The 18,681-nt window shown below is 38.1% G+C and overlaps 1 protein-coding gene across 9 annotated transcripts in view; it reads right to left on the bottom strand.

Annotated features, from left to right (window-relative positions):
- ZNF638 (zinc finger protein 638) overlaps positions 1 to 18,681 on the bottom strand; it is a 137,106-nt gene extending 118,425 nt beyond the window's left edge. For 8 of the 9 annotated variants that reach the window (XM_027072235.2, XM_027072239.2, XM_027072240.2 and 5 more), the window contains exon 1: positions 18,527 to 18,681. In XM_027072235.2, coding sequence (XP_026928036.1) covers positions 18,527 to 18,642 — 116 coding nt within the window. In that variant the 5' untranslated portion in view covers positions 18,643 to 18,681. The remainder of the gene's footprint in view (positions 1 to 18,526) is intronic. The other variant, XM_027072237.2, reaches the window with a different exon arrangement.

Raw genomic sequence — 18,681 nt, 5'->3', positions numbered from 1 at the left:
AAACCAGCCTTACATCCTTAGGACAAACCCCATTTGATTATGGTATTTAATTCTTTTTATATCTTGCTTAATTCTATTTTCTAATATGTTGTTAAGGATTTTGTATCTATATTTATGAGAGATATTGGTCTGTACTTTTTTGGTATTTGTCCAGTTTCAGTATCAGAGCAATATTAGCTTCATAAAATGAATTGGAGGGGAAATAAAATACGTGTTGATCTCAATTGATGCAGAAAAAGTGCTTAACAAAATTCAACATCCTTTCCTGATTAAAACACTCAACAAATAAATGGATTGGAAGAATTAAAATTGTTAAAATGGCAGTAATACCCAAAGTGATCTACCCATTCAGTACACAAACAACAAGAGGAAAACATATAGATTGAACTTTGTCAAAATTAAAAACTTTTGTGCATCAAAAGGACAGTATCAACACAGTAAAAAGGCAACCCACAGAATGGGAGAAAATATTTGCAAATCGTGTATCTGATAAGGTAATAATATCCAGAATACATAAAGAGCTCCTACAACTCAAAACCGAAACAAAACACCCAATTAAAGTAATGGGTAAAAGACTTAAATAGACATTTCTTCAAAGAAGAATACAGATGAGCAATAAACACATGAAAAGATGTTCAGTATCACTAATAATTAGGGAAACACAAACCAAATAAGATACACTTCATATGCATTTGGATGGCCATTATTAAAAAAAAAAAAAACCTGAAAATAACAGGTGTTGGTGAGGACGTGGAAAAATTAAAACCTGTGTTCGTTGCTAGTGCGAGTGATGCAGTCACTGGAAAATCATATGGCAATTCCTCAAGAAGTAAACAGAACTACCATATGATCTAGCAAACCCACTTGTACTTCCCAAAAGTACTGAAAGCAGAGACTTGAACAGGTATTTGTAACCATAGCAGCAGTGTTCACAATAGCCAAAAGGTAAAAACAACCCACTTACCCTCAGGTGAAGGGATAAACAAAATGTGGGATATACATACAATGGAATTTTATTCAGCCTTTAAAACTATGAAATCCTGGGGCACCTGGGTGGTTCAGTCTATTGAGTGTCCGGCTCTTGATTTGGGCCCAGGTTCTGCTCCCAAAGATGTCTGATGAAGCCCCGCCTCAGGTTCCACGCTAAATGTGGAGCCTGCTAAAGATTCTTTCTCGCTCTCTGTCTCTCTCTCTCTGTCTTTCACCCCCACTCTCGCTCTGTCTCTAAAATAAATAAATAAATATACATGTATATTAAAGAGTATGAAATACTTTTTTCAATGTTTATTTCTTTTTGATAGAGAGAAAGTGGGGGAGGGGCAGAAAGAGAGGGGGACAGAGGATCTGAAGCGGGCTCTGCACTGACAGCAGAGTCCAATGCAGCGCTTCAACTCATGAACTGTGAGTTCATGACCTGAGCCGAAGTTGGAGGCTCAACTGACTGAGCCATCCAGGTGCCCCCAAAAGTATGAGATTGATATATGCTACAACATGGTGATTCTTGAAGACATTACGCCAAGTGAAATAAGCCAGACACAAAAGGACAAAAATTGTATGATTTCACTTATAAGAAGAACTTAGAATAGTCAAGTCATAGAGAAAGAAAAGTCAGAAGAGTGGTTATTTGGGGCTAAATATGGGGAGTGAGGAATGGGTAGTTATTGCTTAATGAGTACTGAATTTCGGTTGGAGATGATGGAAAAGTTCTGGGGATGGATGGAGGTGATGGTTGCACAATAATGTGAATGTGCTTAACGCCACTGAACTGTACATTTAAAAATGTTTAAAATGGTAAATTTCACATTATGTACATTCTACTACAAAAAAAAATTGAACACACAATTTCACATACAAAGTCACATACTCAGATTTTTTTTTTACTCTAGTGGATTACTTACATTAAGTAACCAGATGAACCAGCTCTGACTCTTCTGGAATCGCCTGAAGTATCTGTCTCGCCCATCTCCTCTACAATCAGTAGTTGTCATTCAAGGCAGGCAGCTGACTGTAGCTACCACAGAGACCACAAAGCTGGGATAAAGCCCTGCAGTTCCCCACAGTATGTACTTTATCCAGACTCCCTAAGCAATGAAAAGAAAGCAGGAAGAGACTACAAGAGTTTGAAAACTTTTATACATTTCCACATCTAAATCCAACATAGACATACTTGAAGTTATTAAAGCAGTGGCTCTCAAACTTTAGCGTGCACCTGAATCACCCGAAGGCTATGTTAAAACACAGGTTGCTGCCCATCATACTCCCCAAGTTTCTCATTGTGTAGGTCTGGGAGGGGGCCCCAAAATTTGCATTTGCAGCAAGTTCCCAGGCAATGCTGGGAACCGCTGAAACAGGGACCACACTGGGAAACCACTGAAGAGTGTATTCAGAAACATAATTCTATCTGACCCCAGAGAAGGATCAAAGGGAGTAAGGAGAAAGGTGAAGAGTGGAGAGTTGCCACCCCCCGTCCCTGGCAACCCCCCATGTTGTCATTTCTTAAAAAAATATATTTTTTCTAAACATTCAGCAAAATTAAAACTTAAATACCCAAATAGATGCTGAACTTTATGAATGAAAAAGGTATATATCAATAGTGACAGTTGATTGCTACCAATTATTCAAGATTTAGAAAAACATTTTCCATTGTCTTCTTTTTCTCTATTTTCCTTGAGCTGGTTTGGGAACTTTAGAAAAAAAAAATGATGTGTATGTGGTCAAAAGCTTTACTAGAGAGACTTTAAGGTCTACAATTCTATGAAAAGGCAGCAAACAGCAAGCAATTGAGAAGGCAGAGCCCTAGCTGCATCCGAGCCAGGGTGAGGATAGCACTGCCAGGGAGAGGGGAGTACCAGGCAGCTTCTCAGAGGCAGCAGCCATCTGGTCCCAAACTAAAGAATTTCAATGAGGCAACAAAGAAACTCAGGAGTTATTACAAAACACAGTACAGCCTATGATTCCTCACCTGAACACAATTACTTGTCCCAACGGAGTCTGGGTGGACCCTCTGATCCTATCCAAGCTTATGGGTGTTATTTTTTAATGGTTTGCCCTGAAGCTTTCACAAGGAATTCTCACTGAAGATTCTACAGGGGTTAAGAGAAGGGTGAAGGGGAAAATCTTGTTGCATGATGCTGGGCTGGCTAATATGTACTTACAGTGCTGAAATAAATAGGCAAGAAGTTTTCATTTTTACTTCCTAAACCTGCCACCATGAAACAAAGCACCATGAAAATATGTTTAGGGCCTAAGTTACGGAAAAGTGGTAACAGTGTAAAATTAATTAGAACAATGTGATCACCATATTTTCATAGGTGAATATAGGTCACCAATATGTCCAATGTTAACCCGAACTATTCACCATTCCAGGAGCACTATCTACAACTAAGCTAATATATTTTAAAACTACTTTCAGTAAATTTTGACAGATTTTTCTAATGTACATAAATGAGTCACTTATACTGGCCTTTTCATGGGTGACAAATCCAAAAGTTCTTCAACTCATTAAACTTTTCAGACACCACAGGTATTGCTGTGTGATATAATCTATATATGTATTTTCATGAGCTTAAATTGAAAATGCCATAAATAATTTAAAATTGAAATACAACCTGCTTTTAAGTTCTCAGTCATATCTTCAATATGCTGTGAAATAGTATTTCCAATAATATTTACATTTATTTACTTTTTTTTTCTGTTTGAGGTACATACTTTCTGTTCTACTCAAAAGGCATTGCTTTAGGAACTTACCATCTGTATAAGGTATTGATATCTAGGAATGTTTTATTTTTACCAAATAAATAATTACATATCATAATGGCATCGCTTACTTAATTCCCATCAAAAACAAACCCTATTATATCTTTTCTGAATCTTGTAATGATGCTTACTATGTGGGGTTGGTTTTAAAATGGCATCTTAATTTGCATTCTTTTGACATAGACACACTGTTTGTATATTAAAACACGGGAATATTTAGACACGCACATTGTGTGCTCTTTCCCTTTTTTAAATAATGTTTATCTATTTATTTTTGAAAGAGAGAGAGAGAGTGCAAGGTGGGGGGCAGAGAGAGAGAGCCAGAGAATCCCAAGTGGGCTCTGCACTGTCAGCAAAGAGCCCTATGCGGGGCTCGAACTCACTGTGAGATCGTGACCTGAGCCAAAATCCAGAGTTGGATGCCTAACTGACTGAGCCACCCAGGCACCCTTTCCTTTTTTCTTTTTTTTTTTTTTTAAATATGAAAAGGCCTTTTTCTTTCCCCACTTTTGAAAGACAAGTGTTTTTAAAATAAACAGTCTTTCCTTCTTAAAGCTACAGTGGACAAACAGCAGCAGAAGTACAAAGGATAAATGAGGACCAATACTTCACCTAGATATTGGGGGCAAGAGGGAATGGTGGGGATGGTCTAAGTGGAGAGCACATGCCTCTCTAAAAGGGCCAGGTGCTCTCCAGCTCCAGCATATTGCAGCCATGTACTAATGTAATTAATCTCAGTGTTCTCAAAGCTTCCAAGTCTTTAAACACTGGAAATGCAGATTGTGCTTGTGTGTATGTGAAGCTGCTTTATTTCAAAGTGTTGGCAACTAATTTAAAAACATATAAAACACTGTGAGGGCCCAACAACTGTTCAAAGCCCATTAATTTGGGACACCTTTCCCTCCATCCACCCTCCCCTAACCCATTGTGAGATTGAAGTCCTATCGACATCAATCTATATTCTTAGTAAAACTAGTAAAGCAAACAGTAGTCTTTTCACCAAAAAAGGCCACCCCTCTTTGGCTGGAGCTTCACAGTCTTCTACCAAACCTTGGTTAACTGCCCAGAACTCCCAGTTGCATCTAAAAAGCCTAAGCTTTTTGTTTTTGCTGTTTTAATGTCCTTACCTCCTAACTTTTTGTCATCCAAACTGCCTTTGTTGTAAGAAAACTGAGCCCAAAATGGAGCTGTAAACTTGTAAACTATGCCCATAGAGATAAACAAACAAACAAATAAATAATTTGTCATCTGGGATGAGAAATTCTTATTTTTTTAAATTTATTTATTTAAATTCAAGTTACTTAACATGCAGTATAGTATTGGTTCCAGGAGTAGAACCCAGTGATTGGGATGAGAAATTCTTGTTCTGTTTCTGTAGCCTGTTTGTGTCAAAACTCTTAAATATATGGTTCATATCCTATCTCTTTACTTGAGAAGCAATTAGCCATTCCATCTGTCTTCTTGAAAAGTGAAAAAACCTATAGAACAAAAATGCCCAAACAACTATGTCATTTAAAATAAAGAATGGAGGGGCGCCTGAGTGGCTCCATTGGTCAAGCATCCAACTCTTGATTTCATCTCAGGTCATGATCTCACAGTTTGTGAGATTGAGCCCCAAGTCGGGCTCTGTGCTGACAGTAAGGAGCCTGCTTGGGAGTCTCTGTCTCCCTCTCTCTCTCTTCCTCCCCCATTCACACTCTTACATACTCTCTCTCAAAAATAAATAAATAAATATTTAAAAAATAAAGAATGGATGAAAAATTCTTTTAATTTTTTCTTTTTTGAGAGAGAAAGAGAGAGAGCGCAAGCAGGGGAGGAGCAGAGAGAGAGAGGGAGGGAGAGAGAATCCCAAGCAGGCTCTCCCTACTGTCAGTGTGGAGCTAGAACTCACAAACCATGAGATCATAAACTGAGCTGAAACCAAGAGTTGGAGGCCTAACTAACTCTGCATGAAAAATATTTTAAGGAGGTAAAGCTTTTATGTGTCATATTCTCCGATCATTCAATAAAATTTCACATAATGAAAGGATTTCAAAATTCATAAATACTTGGACATTAACACACTACTAAATAATCTTTGGATCAACGAAATCAAAACCAAAATTACAAACCATTTAAAAGGTGATGAAAAGGAGAAAATTTTAGACCAATGAGCTACCACTCTAGGAGCTAAAATAGTCCTCAGAGTAAATTTTAAAGCCTTAAATGCCTTCATCATTAAATAGGGCTTTAAAAAATGTAAAGGAATTATTATTCAAAGGAAGGAAAAGGATAAAAAGGAAAAAAACAGTACGAAGCAGGAATTAATACAGATGAACTTAAGGGTCACTTTAAAAAATAATAGCAAGGATATATAAATACAAAAGCTTGTTCTCTGAAGGACAATAAAACAAAACTCTGAAGAAAAAAAACCTCTGATTTTGGCAGAGTGGAAGAGGAAGAGGGTTGAATAAAAATGCATAGGATCAGAAATAAGAAAAGAGATACCAAAGAGCTTTAGTAACCTGCAAGAGAATGTTACATGCAACTCCACAGCAACAAATGTAAAAGCCAAAAGAAAATGAATGACATGTTAGCGAGGTATAAATTATAAAAATTGACTACAGAAGTAATAGAAAATCTGAATAGATGAATGACCATAAAAGAGAAAAACTCATGTGTGTTGTAATTATATGCTAGGTATATATGAGCATGAAGAAAAGAATAGCAAACAATAAAATTGCTACACACACACACATTGCTAATATTGTATACATTATATTGCTAATGTAAGATGACACTGCTCAGATGTGCAACATAAGGGGAAAGAGTAACCAAAATGTGACTATTAAAAAATGTCAGTATGATCTCATATATGTAAAATTAAACATATACATGTGTATACACAGAAAGAGATGTATGAAAGGATGATACGCAGAATTTTCATGGTGGTTACATTAAGATAAAGGGATGAGATGAAGGGATATCCCTATCTACAGATGTACGTTTCATTCCCATCTTCCTTGGCCCTGGTGTCAGCAAATACCGAGCGTGGAGGGTGAGGGGAGGAGAGTATTGATGAACTGGTTTTCTTTTCAAAGTCATCTCCATTCTTTTAAGGAAGTGCTGCTCAAACGTGAACACACACCAGAATCAGCCAATGCACTTGGTAAAACAGATTACTGGGCCCCACCCCTTAGAGTTTCTGAATTAGTAGGTCTGAGGTGAGGCTCACGAATTTGCATTTTTAATCAGTTCCCAGGGGATACTGATACTGCTGCCTCAGGGACCATATTTTGGGAATCACCATCCTAAGAAAACTTTATCAATATTCTAAAAGATTGTTAAAATTGCTTTGGTCTCCTATTCTTTTTTGCTGTTTTAATTTTTATATTACCATTTTATTGAAATGTTGAGAATTCTTAAATATTGTCTTTTCAAGTTTCTGAAATGTAGCTTAAAGTGTTCATTGTAATAATAGCAATTACTATCTGACAGTACAGATTAGACAATGTGTTCAATAATTCACTACATTACCTCATTTAGTCCTCATAAATCCCTGTGAGGTAGGTACTATTATTAGACCAATTTTACAGATGAGGGAACTGAATTTAGAGGAGTGTGCACTCTTAGTACACTCTATTGCAATAAAACTAATGGTTAAAAAAACCAACAAAACAAAACTACAGCAATATTTGCTAGCAAACTAGCAATATTTGTAATGAGATAAAGCATGATGACACCTTCATTCAATGATTATGAGGTATCACCTAGAGGTGCCCAAATTTTGGACCAAACAATGCTAATATTTATACAATTTGCAGTTCTGGCCATCATAAGGAGTTCATAGATGGCAAAGGGTAAATAACATTTGTATACTCATTGCTAAACAGACCTGGGTGACATGGAAATAAGAGAATTTTTTTAAAATTTCTAAGCAGTTTTGAAAAAATGGGATCCATATTTGTTAGAATATGGGCTAAGCTGCTACAACAATGGCCCCGAAATAAGACAGCTCAAATAAAATCAGAGTATGTTTCATTCCCAATTCGTTGTCATAGGCTATTAGCTTTGATCTGCGATGCTAAGCTCCCAGTTCCTTCTGTCTTGTCACTCACATTGTCTTCGTCTGCATAGTTGAAGTTAGCACACCACACAAGTCTGCCTTCCAGTCCATGTGCAGAAAGATAGAGAAGGAGGGGACAGCAAACTCAATCCTTTGAAAGCATGCTTTCTCAACAAGGGCAATATCACCTCTAAGGGGGCAAATGCTGATTCTTGAGGGATAGAAGGGCAAAACAATGTTAGTCTTTTTATGGATAAAGTACATATATTCATATAAAGTGCACAAGCAGATATACAATATATGAAAAGTTTATGGCAGAAATTGGAGGGGGGTGGGTGGAAGACCTTAAAAGGCTCCTCAAGGCAGTGATAATAAAAGAAGATTGAGAAAATCTGTGTTAAAGGCAAGCACAAAAAGGTGCACACATCTCTTCTGCTCCCAAGAACTTAGTCACAAAGATAAACCTAGTTGCTAGGGAATCTAGGAAATAGATTCTAGCTGGGTGGCTACTGGCCCAGAGTAAACTCAATTTCTTCCTATTTGAGCCTCTCCATCAGGCAGCTTGAGTGTTCTCACGACATGACAGTTGATTTCTCTCAGAGAATCCAAGAAACTACAGTGGAAGTAGCAATGTCTTTTACAACCAAATCTTGGAATCCACACACTGCCATGTCTACTACATATACATAGCTATACAGATCAATCCTGATGTAATGTGGGAGGAACCTACATAAGGGTGTGAATACCACGAGGCTAGATCTGGGGATCATCTAGGAGATTGGCTTTTTATTTGGAAGTATAAACAGAAGCTTTCATGTTTGTATAACTGAAAAAATCATTTTGGTTAAATTCTACTTTTCCTTCAAGGCCCTGATGAAATGATAACTTCCTAGCCAGACTTCATTGCTTCCTCCTTTGTGTTTCTAAATCACATCATTCTCATCTCTGGTGCAGTACCTATTACACTGTATAATGACTCACTATGTACAAGGCTGTCTCTCCAATGAGAACACAAAACTGCGGTTTACTTATTTTGATGCCTTCCAAATTCACAACAGTGTTGAACTTAAAAAATATATATATATTTCAGCCACTGTCAGTTCCTGGTGGGGAAACCAGCCTGGGACCAATGTAAGAAGCCTTCTAAATTATCTATTTAGCTCATCATTGATTTGCCTTATACACCTAAACAACATGTGTAAAACAAACCCAGAATACAAATTTATTCATTTCCATGAGAGGTTTAACTTCTCTGTTGACCAGAATTTTCATATAGATAACTTTACAGGAGCAGGCAAATTAAAATCTAAAATCTAGAGATCTAGATGAGTTTTATAGGAGAAAATGTGTGCTTCAATGGAAAGCAATCTTTGTTTAGATCACACCTTTCCAGATTATCCGATTCCAGCCTTGCATTGCGGTTGAACTATCATACTTTATTAGTTTGTACTGAAGGAAAGCTAGAGGGATGTAAAATAACTCTTGCTTCTACTAGGCATGTAAATTCTGTCTGGGGGAGGTTCAAGTGACTCCTCTCTACTATGAAAGAGGCTAGCTCTGCTTTCATTTACACATTCATTTCCATTCTCCCCGATCTGTAAATATGTTTGTTCTCTGGCTTCTACCTTTGAACTGGTTGTAACATCTTACTGGTTCCCTCATTTAATTAATGAGTTCAATAAAATAACATTTATTTTATATTTGTGTGAGAATCGTGATTTTACCTATTCTTTAAAAATGTCCTTCAACGGCCCATATATACAGGCCAGGAGGGATTGGTTGGGTGATCTTAACCAAACTAAAAAGGCACACACTGGAATTATACAAACCTGGCTTCAAATCCTGACTCTGAAGAGCTAGAGGCCACTGCACTTTGCACCCTGAGAGACGTGCCATTCACACTGCAGTTTCTGTGAATGGTGCCTCCCTGCAAAGCACTTGGCACAGGTCTGCATGGCATACATGGCAGTGCCCCTTCCACCGCAAGAGCAATTTGTGTGCATGGTGTGTGTCTTAGCAGAGAGCCTGTGCTTTGTCTTTGCCTTGGTGACAGATGAGATGTTTTATGAACCAACAATACACGTATTTGTGCTTAACTGTCATAATTAAGCAAACAGCATGGGAGTAAAAACGAATAAGGGAAAGAGATAAGAATGGCTTTTAAATGTTAATAGCTTTGGTCAGCACTGTCCAACAGAAAGTGTTTTTGTTTTTTTTTTTAACGTTTATTTATTTTTGAGACAGAGGGAGACAGAGCATGAACGGGCGAGGGTCAGAGAGAGAGGGAGACACAGAATCTGAAACAGGCTCCAGGCTCTGAGCGGTCAGCACAGAGCCCGACGCGGGGCTCGAACTCACCAACGCGAGATCATGACCTGAGCTGAAGTTGGACGCTTAACCGACTGACCCACCCAGGTGCCCCCAGAAAGTTTTTTAGTGATGGAAATGTTCTTGATCTGTGTTGTCCAATAGAATGGTCACCACCTACACGTGGTTATTGAGCATTTGAAATGTTATTAGTGTGACTGAGGAACTGAAGTTTTAATTTTAATTTAATTTTAATTAACATATTTAATATATGTAGCTAGTGGCTACCATATTGGACAAAACTAGTATTGATACCAGTAGAAAGACATACTTCTAGACTCAGAAAAATGAGAGATGTAGGTTTCTCAAGCTTTTTTGGTGCAAAGACCCACATATTTAAAAGGCACTGACAAGATTTCATTTTTTATGGCTGAGTAATATTCCCTTATATATATATATATATATATATATATATATATATATATATATATACCACATCTTTTTTTAAAGTTTATTTATTTATTTTGAGAGGGAGAGAGCATGCAGATGGGGCACAGAGAGAGAATGAGAGAGTGTGAAAGAGAATCCCAAGAAGGCTTTGCACCATCAGCACAGAGCCCAATGAGGGGCTCAAACCCACAAACTGCTAGATCATGACCGGAGCCGAAATCAAGAGTTGGATGCTCAACAAACTGAGCCACCCAGGTGCCCCTACCACATCTTCTTTATCCATTCATCTATCAGTGGACACCTCGGTTGCTTCTATATCTTGGCTACTGTAAATAATGCTGCAATAGGGGAAATGGGTGAAATAGATAAAGGGGATTAAGAGTTACAAACTTCCAGTTATAGAATAAATAAGTCACAGAGATGAAAAATACATCAAAGGGAATATAGTCAATAATACTGTAATGACATTGTATGGTAACATATGGTGACTATAGGTATCATGGTGAACATGGAATAATGTGTAGAATTGGCAAATCAACATGTTGTACACCTGAAACTAATATAATATTGTGCCAATTATATTTCAATAATAAAAAAATTGCAACACACACAAAAGTAATAAAAAAATAAAAAATAAAAACCATTGGGACTCCAAAGAACTTTTATTTCTGTGGGTTATATCTACCAATAATTATTATCCTAAGAAAAATAGAAATTTAGAGATATTTATTAGTCCTTACCCCATTAGTCCTACTGGGGTCCTAATAGAAATATTTATTAGTCTTAAACCCATTATTTTTATGGAAAAATAGCTATATTTTCCAAAACAAAAGAATTCTCATAGCAGGCCTAAAACCGCTATCCTTTGAAAGGCCTGTTTGCAAGGTTAACCCTTAGCTGGTATCTGGGAATCTTGATTTCAGGAAGATTCCCACCATTCCATAACTGATAAGAGTTGTTTAATATGACTGAACATAGTCTGCACAAACAATGCAGTTTATGCTGAACAGCTGCTTTCCTTCTGATAGTCTGGAATTTTGGTACTGCTATGCAGACGGTGCCTATGTAAGCAGTCTCCAATAAAAACCTTGAGCATGGAGTCTCTAACGAGCTCCCTTGTGAGACAAAACTTCACACATGTCACAATGCCATAATGAAGGAATTAAGCACATCCTGCTTGACTCCTCTCAAAGAGGATTCTGGGAAGTTTCTGCCTTATTTCCTCTGCACTTCACGCCATGTTCTTTTTCTTTTTGCTGATTTTGCTTTAAAGCCTTTCATGGAAATAAATCATAGCTGTGAGCATGACCATATGCTGAGTCCAATGAGTCTTCCTAGTGAATCACTGAACCTGGAGGTGATCTTGGGGACTCTTTACACAGTCCCCTTCATTGGCCCTGCTCCCAGAATATCAAAACCCAGGATTATATCCCACACTGCAGAGGACTGGAGACTTCTCCCTGAAGAAACTGAAAAATGAAGAGAAAAAAAGGACTGCAAAGGGTAGAAACAATGAAAAAAAGCAAAGGAAATTCCAAAAGTAAAACTACAATTAATATCTTTAAAACAATAAGAAGGGGCGCCTGGGTGGCTCGTCGGTTAAGCGTCCGACTTCGGCTCAGGTCATGATCTCACGGTCCGTGAGTTTGAGCCCCGCGTCGGGCTCTGTGCTGACCGCTCAGAGCCTGGAGCCTGTTTCGGATTCTGTGTCTCCCTCTCTCTCTGCCCCTCCCCTGTTCATGCTCTGTCTCAAAAATAAATAAACGTTAAAAAAATTTTTTTAAAAAAAACAATAAGAAAACATATTGCATTTATGAAGAGTAGGAAGCTATAAAAAGAAGAAATCAGAGAATAAGGAAGAAAATCCAATAAAATGGAATTCTGAAAAAAATGGCTAGAAGATAGAGTTGAAAACCTGCCCAGAGCAGTTAGGGGTAAAAAAAGAGAGAAAGAGATGAAAAACAAAAGAAAGAAGGAGACTGAAGGATCAATCCAAAATCCAACCAAAAAAAAAAGAGAACAGAATAAATGGAAAGAAAGAAATTAGTAAAGTAAATTTCACCACACCACACAAAAAAGAGGCCTCAGGTTGAAAGAGCTCACCAAGTGCAGACCACAGTGAATGAAAAAAGGAATCATCCCAACGTCACCAAATCATCAGATTTCAGGATACCAGAAAGAAGATTCTAAAAAGCTTTCTTTTGGAAAGGAAAAACAACATAAAGGGATACACAACATAATGATATCAGATTCCTTCACAGTAATACTGACAACAGACACTTTAAAATTAAATCTTAACCATTCTGAGGAAATTCATACTCAGCCAAACTGCAATTCAACACCTCAGCCATGAAGAAAAACACTTTAAGATATGCAAAGACGTTGAAAATGCACCTTTTCTCAGAAAGTAAATGGACTAAGTGCTCAAGTAAAATGACTGAGTCAACCAAACCAGGACCTAGGTAAGAGGATCCAAACCAGGAGAGAGGGGAAACAGGACTACAGCTATACACTAAACCTAGAGAACTTTATCTTCTAGTCTTTCTATTCAGAATTCCATTTTAGCTATCATATTTCCAATTTCATAGAACACTTTCTTGTTCTCTAATTGTTTCTTTCCATAGCATCCAAATCCTATTTTATGGGTACAATCCCCTTTTTTTATCTCTTTAAAAATACTAATCTTTAGGTTGGTTGCAAACCTAGAAACAGAGCAGATGTATGTGAAGAACGAGACCTATGAGAAAGAAGTCTTAAGGGAAAAAAATGAAGTTGATAGATTCTTGCATTTGCTTGAGCACTTAACAGCATTTGAGTACTTGGGAAAAACCACAGATTGATAGAAAATTAGGTAAATGAAAAAAGCTATCTTACCTTACCCTTGGCTCAAAGGCTAATTATATTTACCTAATCACAATAATATAAAACCTATTGATTTAACTAATTACTGAGATAAAATCTGAATTGAGAGGATGGAGGAAGTAGAAGTAAATAGAGAGTATAGGAGTTAAATCCTTACCATAATGTATCAATTCTCATTTTATAAAAAAATTAAATGATATCTAAATCATTTAAGTCAAGAAGTAGTTATAAAGTATACTTACACTTTAAGACTTGAAGAGGTAAATACTAGAAGAAAAAATTAAGAGCTGAAAGTAGTTGCCCCAAAGGAGAAAAACAAGGACTTAGGAGGAATGAACGTGTGTCTCATATTTTTGTGGCAAATTTTTAAGAATTACTTTATTTTGTTCAATGATATATATGTATTGCTTTGATTTTAAAGTGAAATTTAAAAAACAATTCGATGATAATTAAACCGGAAGCTTTTACAGTTCCATATGCCAAGTTCAAGTACACTACGTTGTTTCCTCTTCGCTCAGCAAGAGCACCTTGTGCTCAACACCCAACCAATAAGAAAACTCTTAATTGATTTGAATAAAGTACTTCTTTCTTTATACTCTTTTTTTTTTTAACATTTATTTATTTTTGAGACAGAGAGAGACAGAGGATGAATGGGGGAGGGACAGAGAGAGAGGGAGACACAGAATCGGAAGCAGGCTCCAGGCTCTGAGCCATCAGCCCAGAGCCTGATGCGGGGCTCGGACTCACAGACCGCAAGATCGTGACCTGAGCTGAAGTCGGATGCTTAACCTACTGAGCCACCCAGGCGCCCCTCTTTATACTCTCTTTATGTTCTAGGCACTTTTTTGAAAAAACCCTTTTTTGAGGATGCTATGTACTGGTATGAAAAAATCTCCATGATACACTGTCAAGTGAAAAAAGCAAAGAAAAAAAAAATGACCACTATATCCAAGAGGGGAAAAATGTAGATCTGTTATGGCTTGGATATGCATAAAATATCTCTAGAATGATAAGCAGTAAACTAGTATTAATGCTTATCCAGGGTAGGTGAATTGGAGAAATGAGAATTGAGTTGATAAGGAACAGGGGAAAGAGGGAGACTTTCCATTGTACACCTTTTTTTTACATTTTGATCTTCAACCTTATAAAACCATTGCCTACTCAAAAAAATTTTTTTTTACTTTCAAGTCATACCTCTTTTTATTGGTACAAAATTACAATTTTATCACACATTGAACTTGCACACGTTTACACGCCAACTTGAAAGTTAATTACCAGGCTTTTAATCATCACAACAATAAATCTATTAACCTATGTTAAGATTACAAAGGCCAAATAAGATAGAAAGAGTAAACCTGTGGATAAGCAGGGACATATGGATAATCCCCATTCAACTCTAGGGAATTGATGATTATTTCAAAGACAGAATGGTTTCAATGCCTAGGTATGTAAATATAGTCTTTGCTTTCTTCCTTCTTTAAACCTAGCTCAAGGGTTTTTAAATTTTACAGTGCAGGAGATTTTCTCCCAAACTGACAAGGCTGAATATTCAATCAAACATAATTTTTACTACACATCAGAATCTTATACTTCTTTATTTTTTTAATGTTTATTTTTGAGCGAGAAAGAGAGCACAAGCAGGGAAGGGGCAGAGAGAAAGGGAGATAGAATCAGAAGCAGGCTCTGGCTCTGAGCTATCAGCACACAGCCCGACGGGGGCCCAAAGTCACTGACTGCAAGATCATGACCTGGGCAGAAGTCATATGCTTAATGGACTGAGCCACCCAGCCACCCCAGAATCTTCTTATATTTCTTTTAACCAAAAGGGGAAAATATTCATACTTTTTAATATTCTTTTTTACCCTATCATATTATGACCATCTTTTGATTTTGTCAGATTTCTTCTACAACATGATTAGTAATGGCTGCATAAGTTAACATTATATTAATATATTAATTAATACATTATATATTAATTATTCCATTGTATCGATGTTCTCTGACTTAAATTATTTTACCATTTCCCTATTTTGGGACATTGAGTGTTTCCAAAGTTTCACCATCATAAGCTAAATCACAACAAACATCCCAGTAACTAACCTTATGTACATATCCATTATTATTTCCTTAGAATAAATTCCGAGAGGTAGGATTCCTGGGTCAAAATGTAGCTAAAAATTCAAGAATTGTAACAACTACGGGCAAAATGCCCTCCAAAAACCTATGTGACTGTTAATGGGAAATTATATTTATAAGGTACTTAAGGGAAAAGACAGAGGATACTTAACTGATTCAATCTGTGAGTCTTCAGGTACCCCCCAATGAAGCCCCAAATCTCAAACTGTAAAATGTTGCACAGGTAACATGTGAAAAAATAAAACAAAAAAAGAGGGTGATGAACCTTGATATTAAAACCACAGCTTTCACATGTGTGCTGCAAGAAATGTAAAGGCTTCAGAGAAAGAGGAAAAAGAACTCTTAGCAATGACACATCACTGAAAAATGGCAGACGCAAGTTCTCAAAGCTTTCCAATTTAAAGTCATTTTAAAAGGCCATCATATTAACTGTTAGTAGTTATAATAGTCAAAATTATTAAAGCACTTTATCAGTACATCCATATCTTGAAGGAGAAAATGCCATAATAGTTTGTTGGTGTTGACATTTCAATGGAGAAAAGTTAACATTTTAATACAACCTATAAGCCCCCACTCCCTGAAGTTGTATATTCAACACCATAATTTAATACCATTCAAAATTTGGAACCTGAACATGTAGTTGTGGGTCAAAGTAGGTCTAAGTAAATTGAGAAAAAATAATCTTTCCAAATCGATGACTCAAAACACTATATGTGGGTTTTCCTTTCACTTTTCTATATTTTGCAAAATTTCCTTAATAAAAGAAAGTATATAAACATAAATTAAGGAAGCCCAAACTTATTATTTAGGAAACAAAAGTGTCAGTGTTGCATTCAAACTATCACCCTGACATCAAGAAGTATTTTTGGATGAGATAGATCATATTATACAATTCTAGAAATCATAAGAACAAAATGTAACTTTCTTAAAAAAGAGCAACCCCAACAAATTCTATAAACCATACTATTCTCATAGATCAGAACTGAATAAGTTTTGTTCACCACAACAAAACATCCCCAGATGCAAAAGGTAAAGAATTACTGCATGTGATAGCTCGCTCACTTCCCCTCTCTAAAATAAAATAAAATAAAATAAAATAAAATAAAATAAAATAAAATAAAATAAAATAAAATAAAATATACTTAAAGTTAAAATAAGAAGTCCCTAAGAATCCTGATGACTAGGGACAGCAAAACACTACCCAAGTCTTTAAAGCATATGCAAAAACAGATATACAGAAAAGATGAATTAAGGATGCCTTTTGATCTTACAAGACAATTCACAGTATCATTCACAATCTTAAAGGATACTTTAAAGTACTTACACTTTTCCTAATTACTAAATAAAATAGAGGTATTTTTATTTTCCAACCCCCTAAAAAGAACAATAATTACAGTATTCTCCAATCTCCAATATGCCCTCATTTTAAAAAACCCCATAATCCTTGGAAGACAGCAGACTAAATTCCAGCACTTTTTTATCAAGCCAGGAATTCCTTTTTCCTAATCCTTACGGAATAAGAAATAGACACGCCTTTTCAACTCAAACTAACCAACCGGGTCTTGGGAAAGAGCAAAGCAAGCTGAAACAATGTCACCAGAACTTGGACTTAGAAAAAAGTGCCAAGAAGCATGACAACACTGGACGTTCCGTTCTGCAAAATGTCAATCATTTTCCACTCCCGACTCCCATCAACTCGCACAAACGCCGCAAAGATTGGGAGAGGGCAGTATAGTACTAGTACTGGGTTGTCAGAACAATTCATCTAAAAACTAAGCGTCCGTTCAACCTGCTCCAGCGAGAGGACCGGAGGCCGACCCAGGCCACAGGGAGAAAAGAGCTGATACTGGTACGAAGAGCAGCCCCACCCGCACCCCCCACCAAGGCTGGAACGTGAACAGTGTCCTAACAGGTATGCAGCGCGCCTCTCTGGAGACTCTTGGAACGTACAAATCGCTGCAATAAACAGCCGGCGGGGCGGGCGTCCTCTCGCCCTCCTGGGGCGGCGCGACAGCCTCTCGGCTCGGGGACAGCCCGGAGTCCGCAGGCCAAGCGAGGCTCCGGAGCGTGGCCGATTCCCCTCTGCTATCAAAGTGGGCTGGGGGCGGGACCGCACTCGCTATTTACACCATTCCAAAGTCTGGAACCTGGGTATGCAGTTGTGGGTGAAAGCAAACCTAAGCAAACTGAAAAACCAAAATCCCTCAAAACAGATGACTCAAAAAAAAAAAATTGATGACTCAAAACACTATGTATGGTTTCTTTTATTTTTCTGTACTTTGAGAAATTCCTTTCATTAAGTAATCTATTACTCTAAAATAAAAAAGCTCAAACTTACTATTTAGGAAACAAAAGTGTCAGTGTTGCATTCAAATGACTACTACCCTGATATCAAAAACTATTTTTGGACGGAGATACAGAATATTATGCAATTCTACAACGTAATTTTTTTTTTTTAAGAGCAACCTTTTAAAAGAGCCGGAGCTCGTCCGCGCGGTTTCTCTGATTGAGAAGCGAACACCACATGCTATTGGAAGACTCCTCACCACCGCCCGGTGCCCTGCAGCGTAAAGGACCATTTACTAAAGAGTGGTTTCCCAAGCCTCGCCCGCACAGCGCCGCGTCCACAGAGCCTGTCCAGACACGGGGGGATTGCTGCTGGGACCGCGAAGCCGAGCGACAAGTGCCGGTGAGGCGTCCCACGGCTATTCGCAGACCCGCTGGCGCCTCCGCACACACAACTTGAACAGTGCTGAAGACCGGCCTACTGGGGAGTGACAGTTACGGGGGAGCGGGAGGCCCGGGGCGGCGGGATAGGAAGGGAAGCGGAATCTGGACCCGCACCCCGCGACACGAGGATGCCTCGGCGAAGACCCCGCTGGCCCGCCCGCCCTTGCCAGCCCACCCAGTGCCTGTAGCCCCGGAGGACGGACTAGGGCAGGGAGCCCAGGGGGCAAAGGAAGCGCTCACCGCTTCAGATGGTCCGAAGCCCGCCGAGCTGCGGGAGTCGCGGAGACTAAACTCGGCGCCACGGCCCCGGCTGCAGCTCGGGTTGCGGCCCCGGCGGGAACCGGGTCCCGGGGCATCGCCAGTTGCTCCCACAGCACCCGCGCGGCTCCCGGCGC

Source organism: Acinonyx jubatus, chromosome A3, assembly GCF_027475565.1.
Source record: "Acinonyx jubatus isolate Ajub_Pintada_27869175 chromosome A3, VMU_Ajub_asm_v1.0, whole genome shotgun sequence".
NCBI lineage: Eukaryota > Metazoa > Chordata > Mammalia > Carnivora > Felidae > Acinonyx > Acinonyx jubatus.
The sequence above is the reverse complement of the archived record's forward strand: the minus strand, read 5'-3'. Positions and strand labels throughout refer to the sequence as shown.